Below are 14437 nucleotides of genomic sequence, written 5' to 3'. Positions count from 1 at the left end.
GTTTTGTCCTACTCTCGTCTCGTCTCATCCTGTCTTTCCTGTTCATTTTGCTTTTGCTGCTAATCTTGTGAAATATCGACATACTGTCATGCTCATTGATGTTCCTCACGGGTTCAATTGAAAAGGCTGAACAGAAGCTCTGGAAGCCCGGCAGCATAACCCAGTGACGTCACCGCCCTGCGACGTCAACAACAATGGTGATCTAGTTAAACTAATTTTACAAATTGTATAAAAACGAAAACGGCAACAGGGGTTTTGATATGAAATTATTTTAACTCATAATCACGTTTACCGTTTAACAACTACAAGTCTTTCTAGCCGTGGGCCCCTTTAAGGGATTAAGGGGGAAAGAAACGCATCCAAATTTACATTTCCATAGTGCAGAGATTTTCACTGTTGCTCAATGCCATCTTAACGTTAGCTTCCCGCGAAAACTGTTTTGTAGTATAAAATAGATTTTTTGGGCAATATCGTCTGGAGTATTTTGTTGCTAAAATAAAATTGAAACAAAAAAATATTTATATTTTTTTAAAAACCCGATGTGTTTCACCAGATTCCGATCCTCTGAAAATGTTGTGATCAGGCCCGATTTCTGAAGACTTATCGCAGCGGGGACATCCCTAAAGAATATAATTGACAAATTTGTATGGATTTCAGTCAGTGAACAGCAAAACAACAATAGCAGGGAATCAACTACCATAATTCTTAGTCATTATGTAATATGGGGTGACCAAACGTCCTCTTTTGCCCGGACATGCCCACCTTTCACGTCCTGTCCGGCGCGTCCGGCGGGACTTTATAAATTCATGAAAATTTCCGGTTTTCTTTATTTTTCTCGGGACCAATTAGCGTGTGTTGAAATTGACTGACGCCTTGCACAGAATACTATGGTACTGTTGCCTGTGAGACAGCCTCCCAGTTGTTAGGACTTTTATTACGATCAATAGGTATATAATCAAATGCTCATGTACCCAAAAGAGACAAATGTGCGCAGTCACAGACTGGCTTCATCACGGCGTTAACTGTCAATTCTCATTCACAAACAAACTTTCATCACTACTGGAGCTCACAGGCTATCGGTATGTATGCTTGCTAAACTTACTTTTCGGCAGCTATTGACTTTTGTCGGAGCTTTGTCCTGGTGTGGCCTGTAAAATCCCGTTTGGTGTCGTATCGTTGCGTTTGCGTTGCCGATGATTGTAAACTTTTATAGCAATGTTTGATTTTGCCTCGGCTACCAGTGCTCGCAAATAGGATAGCTGTCAGTGAGCTAAGCCACGCTAGGCATTATGGGAAATGGTTTTGAACTGCTGCGTTTGGAAACATGCTGGTTGAATCGTTTGTCAGTTTATTTCGGTTATTGTTTACGAGCAATCTAGAACATTGAATGAGAATAATGACAATTCTTGTGATAGTAATTTATAAAAATGTTTATATATATATATATATATATATATATATATATATATATATATATATATATATAGTAAGGGTGTAACGGTACGTGTATTTGTATTGAACCGTGTCGGTTCTGGGTGCTTGGTTCGGAACGGAGGCGTACCGAACGAGTTTCTGACATAATGTAACCCTTACTTTTCGAGGCTGTGAGTCGATTGGGTTACAGTTTCTTTGTGTAGATTATATTTACTCCGTCTTCTCTACTATAATGAGGACCAACACGGTAGGACAGTACAACCCAGAAACGTCAACGGCGCGACAACGTGGCCGCCGCGAGAACGCAGTGAAACGCGGGCGTAAAGTCAATCAGCCAATGCACACCAGTTGCAGTGCGGCCGCTTGTTAGACGCGTCCCAGAAGCGGCTCAACGCGACGCACGAGAAAAGAACAGCAGAGATTATTTTTTGACGCGAGACGCGGCCCTTCTGCGTCAATACGACTTGGTAGGCTCGGGCAGACCGGAAGTCATTCGTGTAAAAATACGGTGGATCCGGTCGATTTTCAAACTAATATGCAATCGTAACCCACTTTTGAGTCCATCAGATCTCCTGAGTGGTAGATCGGGGCACAGTTGACTTGTCTTTGTTGATTTACTGCTGTCTTCACTGCTATAATAATAACCAGCACGGCCCTGTGTTCAAAACAAAACCCTCCTACCACAACAAAACAAATAGAAACTAATATTCATAGAGGAACTAAAGTTATACAAAATAAAATATACAATATAAATGAATACTACATCACATTTGTAAAATATAAACACATAATAAAATAAATAATAGCCCATTTAAGTAAAATAAATTAAAATGAGCTTAAACAAAAATGATGGCATTTCATTTGTAAAATACATGTTAAAATCTTTGTCATTGGGATTGCTTTACTCTTTCGCACAGGACTTTTTTCTTTTTTTCAGAAAGAAAGCTGACCAATACGCGGCGTCTGAAAGGCAAATTGTTGTTGGATTATCTTTAAATACCCGCTACTTTTTGAGCAGAATTCTAGCTTTGTATAGGCTAATGTTCCTATTGTTGAAAGCACAAAGGTGTGTAATAAACAACTAGCACATTTATATTTTGCATTTTGTTTTCTTACTGTACCGAAAATGAATCAAACCGTAACCTCAAAACCGAGGTACGTACGGAACCGAGATTTTTGTGTACCGTTACACCCCTAATATATATACATATATATATATATATATGTATATATATAAGGGCTGTCAAATTTATCGCGTTAACGGGCGGTAATTAATTTTTTAAATTAATCATGTTAAAATGTTTGACGCAATTAACGCACATGCCCCGCTCAAACAGATTAAAATGACAGCACAGTGTCATGTGCACTTGTTACTTGTGTTTTTAGGAGTTTTGTCGCCCTCTGGTGGCGACTGATTTTATGACCATGAGAGTAACATTTATCTTTTAAGAACTACAAGTCTTTCTATCCATGGATCGCTTTAACAGAATGTTATTAATGTTAATGCCGTCTTGTTGATTTATTGTTATAATAAACAAATACTGTACTTATGTACAGTATGTTGAATGTATATATCCGTCTTGTGTCTTATCTTTCCATTCCAACCATAATTTACAGAAAAATATGGCATATTTTATAGATAGTTTGAATTGCGATTAATTAATTTTTAAGCTGTGATTAACCTGATTAAAAATTTTAATCGTTTGACAGCCCTAATCATCATTTAATTCGTTTCTGAGTTTCACAATTTGAATTGTGTCTTTGGTTATATACTAGTATGGCTATTTTTTTAATATATATTTTATATATATATATATATATATATATATATAACTGAATTTTTCGATACAGACGGAGCAGGCACACTTTAAATATAATAAAGTGTTATAGGCATCTTTGAGTGAACTTCAAGTAAAATTCAAGTATCTCAAGGCTGGGCCGAGCGTCTTCTTTTTTGGAAATCAAAATATGGTCACCCTAATGTAATATACCTTGTTAGCATGTATCGTGTGAACGTAGATTTCCTCACACAAATCGGTCGTGTATATGCAGGATTTAAAGTAACAACAAAACGCCATAGTGTTTCAGTCTAAAGGCAGCCTCAATTTGTGCCAGAGCAGATCTTAGTAACAGAACCACCTCCGCTCCCCGCTGTCTGTCCTCAAGCCGCCTTAGCTTTGGGAAGGGAGCATTAATCACATCCATCTGCTGTAAAGTAGCTTGAACTTTAAACAGATGCTTCTCTCGGACGATCGCGTTGTCTTTTTAAACCGAGCTGGCTGATTTATGAGCCGGTTTGATGCCTGAAGGGCCTCTTCCTCTCATGTAAATATTTGGTTGCTCATTAGTCGGAGCCAGTCAAGTGAGGTGCACGCGCGCTGCACGGCTGCACTTCCTGTTGGCGAAGGTGACTCTCGTTCTCATGCTGTGGAGTGAAATTCCTCTATTATCAAGTTTACCTGAGTATATTCATTGAAAATTGCGTTTTCAGGCTTGGTGAGGTGAACAAAAACAAAACATCAAGAAATTAAAAACATGACAAAATGACCTGGCGGGCCAGATCTGGCCCCCGGGCTTTGTGTTTGACACCAGTGATTTAGATGATTGGTTTACTTTAATAATTCTTAATAATTGAAACATTTTTGTGGTGTATTTTATTTGGCCAGACTCTATCTCGAGCAGCCCTCGGATAAATTGAGTTTGAGACCTCTGTTTCAACGTCTCCTCTGTGGCTCGCTGGAAGCCAATCAGGGAGTCGCACCAGTTTCAATTTCACAGAGCAGTGAGCGGTGGGCTCGGGGGACGACGATAGCGCCACCGTCGCTGTCGGGAAGGACGTTATTAGCGCCTCTGGCAGATCGCAGCACAGATTCAAACCGCCGACAATACTTTGGCTTTATTATGAGGAGCGTATCAATGCGTCATATCGATGACTTTCACGAGAGATAGCGTTTCCGTCCATGTATCTGACTGTATCGCTTGTGTCTCCGCTAGGGCATGTACAGCTGCTGTCAGTTCGAGGACGAGACGGCGCCAGGAAGCGGTAAGAGTTCCCTGCCGCAGTACCACACGGTGCCCACTGTGGCCCAGCAGCACTTGGTGACCGCCACAGTCAACAACACCACCGCCATCGCCATGGTGCAACAGCAGCCGCCAGCCAAGCACGTCCCCAAGCAGCCGCAGGGTCAGACGTATAGCGCCATGCTGCCGGGGTCGCCGCCACCTGCAGGTCATTCCGCCGTGGCGCCGGGACGCTCCAACAGCCCCATCTTCGAAGGCCCCATGCCTTGCTCCACTTTCCTGCCTCGCCACGACCGCAGATTGGCCGTGGTGGATCGCTGGAACAGGCCCAAGCCAGAGAAGGTCTTGAGTGGCGGAAGCGGTGCCAGTCTGGGGATAGGGGGAATCGCGGGGGGCATCACGGAACTCCAGGCCCAGCAACAGTACCAGCAGAACTTGGGGCAGCACTGGAAACTGAAAGGAGTGGGCGACAACAGTTTGGACGAGTACAAACGGTACTATGGACCTATAGATCCGGAGGGGCTTGGAGCTAACTCGGATCAACAGATCGGAGGGAGCCAACAGACTCCCAAAAGTAATTCCAGAGGCCCCAAGGCCACCGGAATGTTGAGGCCGCTTCCTAAAGGCCCCGGACTCTTAATAGGTAAACCGCCACCTCCGATGCCGTCCTCACCACGAAGGCCTCCTTTCTGGCGGCGTGGAAGTCTTGCTCAGGCGAGGAGGAAGAGCTCAGGGGTACCTCTGTATGAGAACATCCTCCCCCTGGGGCGAAGAGGAGGTGGCCGGTACGGAGCAAGTGATCTCATGGGAAGGAGAGGGCGCCGTCCACCACCACTGCCCCCTATGCCAGTCCCCCTTTCTTCCCCGACGCATACCCCAACCACGCCCTCTTCTCCATGCCGCTTCTACTCCACCTGCTCCAGTGCCTCCTCATCATCCTCTTCCTCCACATCTTCCTCGTCCTCATCTTCGTCCTCCGTCTCAGTCTCCCGCTCCAATTCTCCTTCCTCCTGCTCCAGCGACAGCTCTTACAACTCCTCCTTAAGTTTCCGGTATCGCGCAGGAGACCGGGAATTTACAGCGGAAGACGACTACGACTCCGATCTGCTCACGGAAGAGTCCAGTCTCCTCCTAGGCTCGCGCCGGAAGGTGCGCTCCCGTCGCATGTCGTCACGCTCGCTGCCCTGCAGTCCACCGCCTCCGCCAGTCCCGCCGCGAAAGCCGCGTCCACAGAGGGACGACGGGCGAGAAAGGAGGAGCAGCCAGCTGGCGCAGTTGCAGGAGTGGTGGGCATCGTGGGGCGACAGGGAAAGGGGGAAGTCAGGGAAAACCAGCCTCGGAGATTTAAGAGATGACAAAAGGCATCGTAAAGAGAGGGAACGTGAGAATAAGAGGAGGAAGAAGGGGAGAAAAAAGAAGAAGAGGGAGGAACGAGAGCGGGAGAGAGAACGAAAGCGGCGTAAAGCAAAAAAGAAAAAGAAGGATGAAAAGTTAAAGAGAAAGGAAAGAAAGAAGTCTGAGCAGGAGGGGCGAGATTCTGAGAAGCGAGAGGAGGGAAAACCAGGAACACCGGATTACCCATCCTACCTTCACCTGAGGAGGGAATCTTTCCGAAAGAAGAGCGAGAGCTCTATAAGGAGTTACGGATGGAACATTCCACCTGAAGACAACAGGAAAGATCGTGAAGAAAAAGAGGATGGCGAGGACATTCGAGGGAAAGAAAGACAAGATAGACGTAGGAACAGCAAACACTATCAGTCCTCCAGCAATAAGCCGTCCACATCTGTCAAGTTCTGGGCAGGCAACCTGTCCTCCGACACCATCCCGTCAGCCTTCCTGCCCCTCTTGCCCGTCTCTTCCAAGAGGAGGAAGAGCAAAAGCTCGGACAGGGGTACCGTGGGAATAGAAGGAGAGAGGAAACCGCTGCTGGGCCGAACCGGGAGAGGCGAGATGCCCTCCAAGGAAGGAATATCTTTCCATGAATGGGAGTCGGACCTGGAGGAAGATGAAGAGTCTGAGCGAGAGCAAAGGAAAGGCGAGCGCGCTAAGAGGCAGAGCAGGACAATCTCCGACGAGGACAGAGACCGGGATAAGGTCGTCGGGATATATTCGGACGACGAGGGCTCCTCGGGAGAGTTTGGCAAGTTTGAGAGGTACTGGGAAGATCATGACGGCAGATCTGTGGGCGGGATCGGTGGAGGCGGCTGGTTTTTTAGTACCTACCCCTCCAGGGACAAAGCAGGTAGCATCAACAGCAGAGATGATTTGTTCTTAGAACGAGGGGACAGGTGGGGGACCGGAGAAAGCGGCTGGGGTTGGGGGTCGGGGTCCCACTGGCCGCCCTCTCCACTCACGCCACCCCCGCCTCGTCGCTATTGGTCCGTGGACAAACTTCACATCCAGGATGAGAAGAAGAAGCGCAGATCAAAGGACAAAGCGAGAGGGCGCACAGCTTGTTCTTCCTGCCAGTCCCCCCGACACCACCCGCATTCTTCCAAGTGGGCCGGCGTCACCTCACGCAGCCAAGAAGAGCTTTTCCGCCACTGCCAGAGTTTAGCCAGCACCTCGAAGCCCAAACACGACTCCTCCTCTTCCTCCAAGCCGGATCGCTCGCAGAATCCCTCCAAATCCGGAAGTCAGTCCAATCTTAGTGTCCAGCAGCGAACTCAGAGATCGGACAGAGGGAGACTTCCTTCCCCGCCTTCCGCCCTCGTTCCCAATTTGCCTGCCCCACTTCCCGCCCTTCCAGCTCCCCCATCCTCGGCTCACCCCGTCCACGCTCCCCCGCTGACCTCATCCTCTTCGGTGTCCTCTCCCTCGGTGGTGTCGTCCACCCCTGGTGCCCCTCAGCCTTCCTCCGTGGCAAGTGCCAAATTACAGTACCAGAGGCTGCGCTCGGTACCTCCACCCCAGAGGTACCCTCAGTCTCCTCACGGGCCTCTTAAATCCAAGAACCTCTGTTCTCGAAGGGGCTCGGCCCATTTCTCCAGCGTGGAGAGTGAGGTCTGACGTCGGAGGCCGTTGAGTCCTTTCCCCCCCCCCGAGGCTCTGCACAAAGCGACCGCGCAGCCAAACAAACTCGACACGAGCCGTTCGGAGAAATGCCCGCTTGTTTCTTCCCACGGAAACATTTAGCATCGGATGCGGGGCAATCAATCTTCTAGGCTGAAGGACGCTCCTTTGCTACAGACAGTAAAGGGCTTCTGGTGTAGGAGCAGAGGAGCAATTTGTATTCATCATGCGTTCTGAGGGCTCAGGAACTTTGTCGTACGCCTGCTGCTCCTGCAAGCCTTTAGCACTCCAACCCTCTTCTTTTCCCCTTCAGCAAATGGCTTTTCCCAAAAGAACTGTTTACATCCCCGCAGAACTGTGACGCCCAGCACGGGCACCTTCCTCACGTACGATCAAAAGGGTTTGGCGTGACAGGAAGCTAACGTGGCATTTTTTTGTGTTCTCGTCCCTCCGGAACCTTCTCTAGCTTTCCTCTTCTACTCGATGCGCTTCTCGTGTGTCTGTGCTTTTCCGTCTTTGTATTCTTGACAACAGGGTAAGTCAACTGTGACTGACATTCTGCCGGCTTAATGAAAAGCTGAGTGCCAAACTCCACATCTATTTGTACCCCGTTAGCTGCCCGCTACCCCGTCACACGCACACTAAAGGGCACACAAACGCTCATGCGCTAGGACAAATGTCCTTTTTTGGTTTTTGTTTCCAGAGCAATACATCGTTGGGTTTTTCCACGCCTTTGCGTTACTCCTGTGTTGTTGTCGTCGTCGTCGTTATAGATGTTGATCTATATAAATCTATATATCGAGAAATGTATCGAGTCTAATACGATGTAAGCACTGTGCCATACGACCCGTGGAACATTCCGCCGACTACCTACCGCAAGAAAGGCCCTCCCTCGCCCCTCCTCACGTTGACTGAATGTAAAGTGGACGCTGAATATGTTCAATGATGGTGATGCGGTATGGACTTGCGTGTAACCTGAATGAGGTACGTTTATTTCGAGAGACCACTCCCCCAAAATGTCCTTAACAAAAAACTAAACCCTTAACCATACCTATTGCATCTAAGCTTACTCCTAAAGCTGAACCAAACCATCGAACCTAAAACCTACACCTGAACCCTCATCTAAAGCCTATTGCAAATGCTATATCATAATCACAACCCTAACTGCAGCCCTCAGCCCAATCTCCAACCTTAAATGTGTCATCCCTACCCTTATACCCTCACCTTTGACCCTAACTCTCGGCCAGTGATTCTCAACTGGTGGGTCGAGTGTAGCCATCTTATGTGGGTCACTAGCTAGGGTTGTCCTGATCATATTTTTGCGCTAGACTTCAAGTCACCTGATTTTGCAGATCTGCATGTAGAGTTGGGTAGATTGTTGTTCCCTTTCAGACTATAAATATAAGAAAATATAAACTATTTTATATATTTTTTCAGACGACTGCACAGCCGTGTATTTTAATTGGTATCGGTTGCCAAAAATTGTTATCGGAACAACACTAGTTAGGTCACGTGAAATATTTTTTCAGAACGCGGGTCCCAACAGTTGAGAGCCAATGCCCTGATCCCTTAACCCGAACCATTGAGAAGGTTTTGAAATGAAACCCCGTCCAAGCGTTATCATCGCAAGCATGCTTATTAGCGTCTCTTTTGCTAGCTGGTGCTACACGTGCTAGTCCAAGCCACAGCTGGTCGGTTGCAAGGAGTCTGCGTTTATAATCGATTCGGATAAGCCAAGTGCCGTTCTGATGTCAAAAGAGACAGTGCCTACGTTGGATGCTAGCTAGCGGCGGCCGGAATGTGTAGCGCGGCGGCAGAGCCTCCTGTCGTGCATTTTCTAAACCCTTTCTCACCTTAGAAACAAGCAGTTTTCAACCCGCCAGCGAGCTGACACCAGCAGCTATACTCCAGAAGCAAATAAGAAGAATCCGCGCTAGCCATCGACCTTTAGCATCGACGGACACGAGCGGAGCGCCTACGCGGTCGTCTTAAGCGTCACAATTTCAGCTTGCCTGAAACTGCATCTGAGCCATTATTTACTCCCAACCGAAAGAGACTTTAGGTTTTTTGAAAAACATTTCAAAGAGTCGATCTGCCTTTTCGCTAACGAGCTAAAGCTACTTCTATATCCGTACATACATGTCACATACGTGTTTGTGCCAGTGAGTTGCGAAACAATCTCGTTTTACGCTTATGGTTTCTTGAATGACGGAACATGCAGACCTCCGCCAAAGCTTGGAGATGAAATCTTTCAGTGCCATTGACGGTGATTGACGTCCAAACGTGGTTTCTAAAAACTGAATTAGAACTCTTTTAAATGAGTTTAACACTAGTAGACGTCCAATCCATTTGAAATGGGAATGTAGCACTGTCAAGCCTTCCACTTTAAATGTATTGGACGTCGAGCATCCTCAATGTCAACCCACAAGTTAAATGTCTTGGCGTAGCCGACAGACATCACTTCCTTGGCGGAGGTAACTGAAAGAACCCGATAGTACGAGTTAGATCATTTGTGTTGGCTGGTCTCGTTTCTCATCACGGTGTCTTCTGCTTGTGCGGCTTTCACAAAAAAAAAAAGAAGAAGAATCCATGTGTAATATGTGTTGCTCTAAATATCTAAGATCTATATTTAAGTCTTATCTGCTCTAAGTTGGACTCTTCTGTGTCTTTTGTCCTCGTCCAGACCTCCCGAGCCCCCCCTGCTGACATAACCGCTCTCGCTCGCCAACGCCGAGGTCCCGCCCGGCGGGGGGTGGGGCCAGGGGACGGGGCTAGGGGGCTGCGCCAGTGTCTTATGACCGTGTCACTGTAGCGGTGGTGGCAAGCGTTTGTCTACCTAGAGGGGCCTTTTTTCTCTTCGCTTTTCGGCCTACGCGTGACATCGCGGACACGCTGCTTTACACGCGCTCTCATGTGTGTGTGCTTGCGTGGTTGTGTGTGTACGAGACCCCATTGTGGGGTCTTTCTGACGCCATGTAGCAAGCAGGCTTCTCGAGGATGGTGGTGAAGGGCTTGGGTGGGAAAATTCCAATGTGGAAGTATTCATTGTTCTCAAAGGGAGGTCTGTGGTTATGAGTACATTTGTTAAGTCAGTTGAGACTAAAAATTTGGTTTCCATGTAGGTCAAAGACTTTTATCACCAAAACGATTTTTTAATATTGTAAACCCATCCATAGAAATACCGTAATTTTCGGACTATAAGGCGCACCTGACTATAAGCCGCCACTCACCAAATTTGACAAGGAAATGGCATTTGTTCATAGATAAGCCGCACCGGACTAAAAGCCACAGCTTTATTATGGGATATTTATACCAAAAGATATTAACCGGTAGCACTTTATTCGGCAGCGGTGTCATAAGACCGTCATAATTATCGCATGACACGGTCATTAAATATTAATGAATGCTTATGACAGACGTCATTTAGTGTCATCCGCCAAATTATCTCACTTTTCAATGGATGTAAAAGACCTAAACTGGACATGTATGGAGTTTGTGACCAAATTTGCCAGATGACCCTTAATGACATCTGTCACAAGCATTTATTAATGCCCATGACACTGTCATGTCATAATTATGACGGTTTTATAACAGTTTAAAGACGCTGCTGTCAAATAAAGTGTTACCTATTACCGTATAGGCCCGAATATAAGACAGTGTTTTTTGCATTGAAATAAGACTGAAAAAGTGGGGTTCGTCTTATATTCGTGGGCTACACATTATACCCATTCACGACGCTAGATGGCGCCAGATATCATTGAAGCGGTGTTCTGTCATGACAGATCTGATCTCAGCTACTCTCATGTTTAACCAGTTTGCATTATTTTATTGCAATGTTTTTCCTTATTCAGATTTGTTTCAAGACTACAGTTACCGTTAGACTTCACTTTGATGGTTAATGCAGTTATTGCGATTTTCATTTACGAATGTGATTGCACTTTAGTTTACATATTTAAATGTTCAGATATTAAAATTTGAATGAGGCAAAATACCATGCATTTTCTCTCAAATAAATTGTTAAAATCATTTGTTTCGGATGTAGCGTAATTATTTTCTGTATAAAAATGAATTTTGTGTTTAAAAAGTCTGTTCTTATTTTTTTATTTTTTTATTTGAGTCTTGAAAAAGGGGGTCGTCTTTTAATCAGGGCCGTCTTATATTCGGATCAATACGGTAATCCAAATAAATCTACAAATAAACCGCACTGTACTAAAAGCCACAGGATTCAAAAATAGGGAAAAAAGTAGTGGCTTATAGTTTGAAAACTACGGTATTTGTTATTTGGCTGCCATTAATGGCTAAGCATCTAATTTCCCATTTGATGACTTCCAGTCAAATGGATTCGACATTTAGCGCTGTCATTAGCAGGTAAATTATTGGCAATTCGATTAGGATCATCTAGTTTAAAAGTGGATAAGACTTTTTGAAACATTGTTGACCTAAAAAATGTCCTTTTTTTTTTAAGCCTCTTAACTTTTTTTTTTTCCATTTTCATTTTGCTTCAACTCATTTACGACCAAAGATGTAGAAAGTTTTATTTTTGATGATGAGTGGGAAATCTTTTTGTTTGTTCATGTAGCAACTGAACAGTTTCTCTGGCGCTCAAAAGATCAAAGTCATCTGAAATGGCTAGTACAGAAGAAGATGTCTTGTGAAAAATGGCTGGGAGTGAATGAGTTAAAACAAAGTACAAAACTTTTTTTTTTTTTTTTTTTTTCATGTAATTTTTTTTCACCAATTCTGATTTCATCAATTCAATTCTGATTTTTTTTAATTTAAAAGCTATATGTGGTCCTTAAACATATTTGATTTTTTTTTTTAATTTATTTTTTTTTACATTTTTAAAAATGTCATTTGCATATATGTTCTCTAATTTGTATCAGAAATTATACATTAAGCATTAGATGCACTTCTCATGGTAAACAAGCATAACTAAAGTGAGATTGAAAACAATGTTTTTAAATAGTTATTTACTACAATGAGGTCCAGAGGTGTATAAAATTTGACATATTTGGCAATTTCGAGTTAATATTTAAAAAAAAAAAATCATTTTTGGATTTAATTTAACCTTAAATACCTGCAACATGAAGCAATTATCAGAGAATCCCAAAATTTAAAAAATAAGGTCCTAATGAAACCTTTTTTTCAAATTTGTAAAAAAAAGTCGAAATGAATATGTGTAATAAGCGCTCTGATATCTATAACCCTTGCTAAATCCTGTTTGTTTTTCTCATGGAACCTGCAGATGCATGTGTTGACTTGCACCCATCTTTTTCTTTTTTTTTCTTTTTCAAAAAGAATTGTCAAAATTCTGAATTAGTCTCAAAATCATGAAATTTTAGGTGTATCAAATGTGATATGTTTGGCAATAAAGGGTTAAAAAACAAAACAAGGAAGAAACAGCAAATATTCTTTGTTTTAATTTTCATTAAAAGCGCCAAATATTCTCCGATTTCTGGGCTACATAAATGTTATCTTAGCAAAAACGTGATTTACTTTCACAGGCTGATTCATGTTGACCTGATCTGGTCCCCCGGGGCGCCAGTTTGACCCCCTGCTCTAAAGAATCCAGCCAAAGCAGTTTTCATTCCAAACAATTGTGATTTGGAGAAGCCAAATTTTTAGTTTGTGTGATGTGAGCCATGGCAGTACCACTTCGGAGCTCTGCTAAACAATCTTGTTGTCGACAGCACGCACACAAACACACAATTACGCACACACGTAAGGGTGAAGACGATAATGTGATGGGGCAGGATGGATGATTTTAATAAAGAACAACAAATAAAAGCAAAAACACTGTGTTGGTCTGTTCAAGGGTGTCCGGCCTGACTCGCTAACCCGTGTGAGTATCAACTGAGCTGGCAAACTTGGCCTGATGGGGCTTCAGGAGGCGAACTCAGGTTGCCTGCGGATAATCGCGCGTGACTGACGGGGACGCCTCGGCTACGTTCCATAAGCCTCTAGTCACGCCTAGAGACGAGGCACAAGTGCGCGCACAGCTGCAAATGAGTTGGCGGGTTGTATTTGTGTGTGTGCATGCAGCTGCATTCATCAATAAAATCACAGCTGATTGGATTAGGGGATTGGTCACACTTCAAAGCTCATGTCCTGGAGGAGAAAACTTCCAGAAAGTTTAGAAAGAAATTTGCTGCTAGACTTCCCTTTGACTAATGAAGCTAAGCTAATAGCTAAGAGTAAAAGTGAAGTGAGCTGTAGCGTCGAGGCCACTAGAGGGCGCCAAATAAAACGGAGAACATTAACTTGACGTCATTGTGATGACTGCTGGGGGGGGGGGGGGGGGGGTGAGCCAAGGTGGACCAAACAGGTGAGTGTAATGCTAACAGGAACAAGCTAAACATGCTAAGAGGTGAACTACAATAGCTAAGAGTTATTAAGCAGGGTAACGCGTTAGCATAACTTGTTAATGTTGGTGAGTGCTCAGCTGACGTCAACAAAGAACAACAGTTACTTGGTTAGCACATGCTAGCAGGGCAAAACTAAGGGTGCTAAAGTGTTGATAAGACGAGTAAAACTTAAAATATTTCAGTACAACGCTAAGGTGATAAAAATGATGATGACTTGCAATTAATGAGGTTTAAAAAAAGATGTTAAACTTGACATTACTTTTTAATATGGTTTTTGTTTAATTACTCATGTTATTTTAACATATATGTAGAAAGTGGCTTAAATAATAACCAATAAAATAATACCGATCACCTATTTGACTTAGCTGTAAAGAGAAAAACGACACAAAGAGCAATGCTGCCGCCTGGCGGACATAATGTGTAACAACTTTTTACGTTTTTTTTTTTGTTTTGTTTTGTTTTGATTTTTTTGTTTTGTTTTGTTTTTAATCCTTCAGTGCTACTGACGACCTAAAACGTCCAATTGGCTATTTGTATCCTTCTGTTGTCTTTCAACGAGTTTGTCACTAGTAGACTTCCAATCCATTTGAAGTGCCACTTAGATT

At 44.1% G+C, this 14437-nt stretch overlaps 1 protein-coding gene across 1 annotated transcript in view; it reads left to right on the top strand.

The window, feature by feature from the left end:
* Positions 1 to 13734, top strand: part of grin2da (glutamate receptor, ionotropic, N-methyl D-aspartate 2D, a) — a 143039-nt gene extending 129305 nt beyond the window's left edge. The window contains exon 19 of the mRNA XM_057828206.1: positions 4429 to 13734. Within this exon, the coding sequence (XP_057684189.1) occupies positions 4429 to 7464 (3036 nt within the window). The 3' untranslated portion in view covers positions 7465 to 13734. The remainder of the gene's footprint in view (positions 1 to 4428) is intronic.
* The last annotated feature ends 703 nt before the right edge of the window (positions 13735 to 14437 follow it).

This window comes from Corythoichthys intestinalis, chromosome 22 (assembly GCF_030265065.1).
Source record: "Corythoichthys intestinalis isolate RoL2023-P3 chromosome 22, ASM3026506v1, whole genome shotgun sequence".
Lineage (NCBI taxonomy): Eukaryota > Metazoa > Chordata > Actinopteri > Syngnathiformes > Syngnathidae > Corythoichthys > Corythoichthys intestinalis.
The sequence above is the reverse complement of the archived record's forward strand: the minus strand, read 5'-3'. Positions and strand labels throughout refer to the sequence as shown.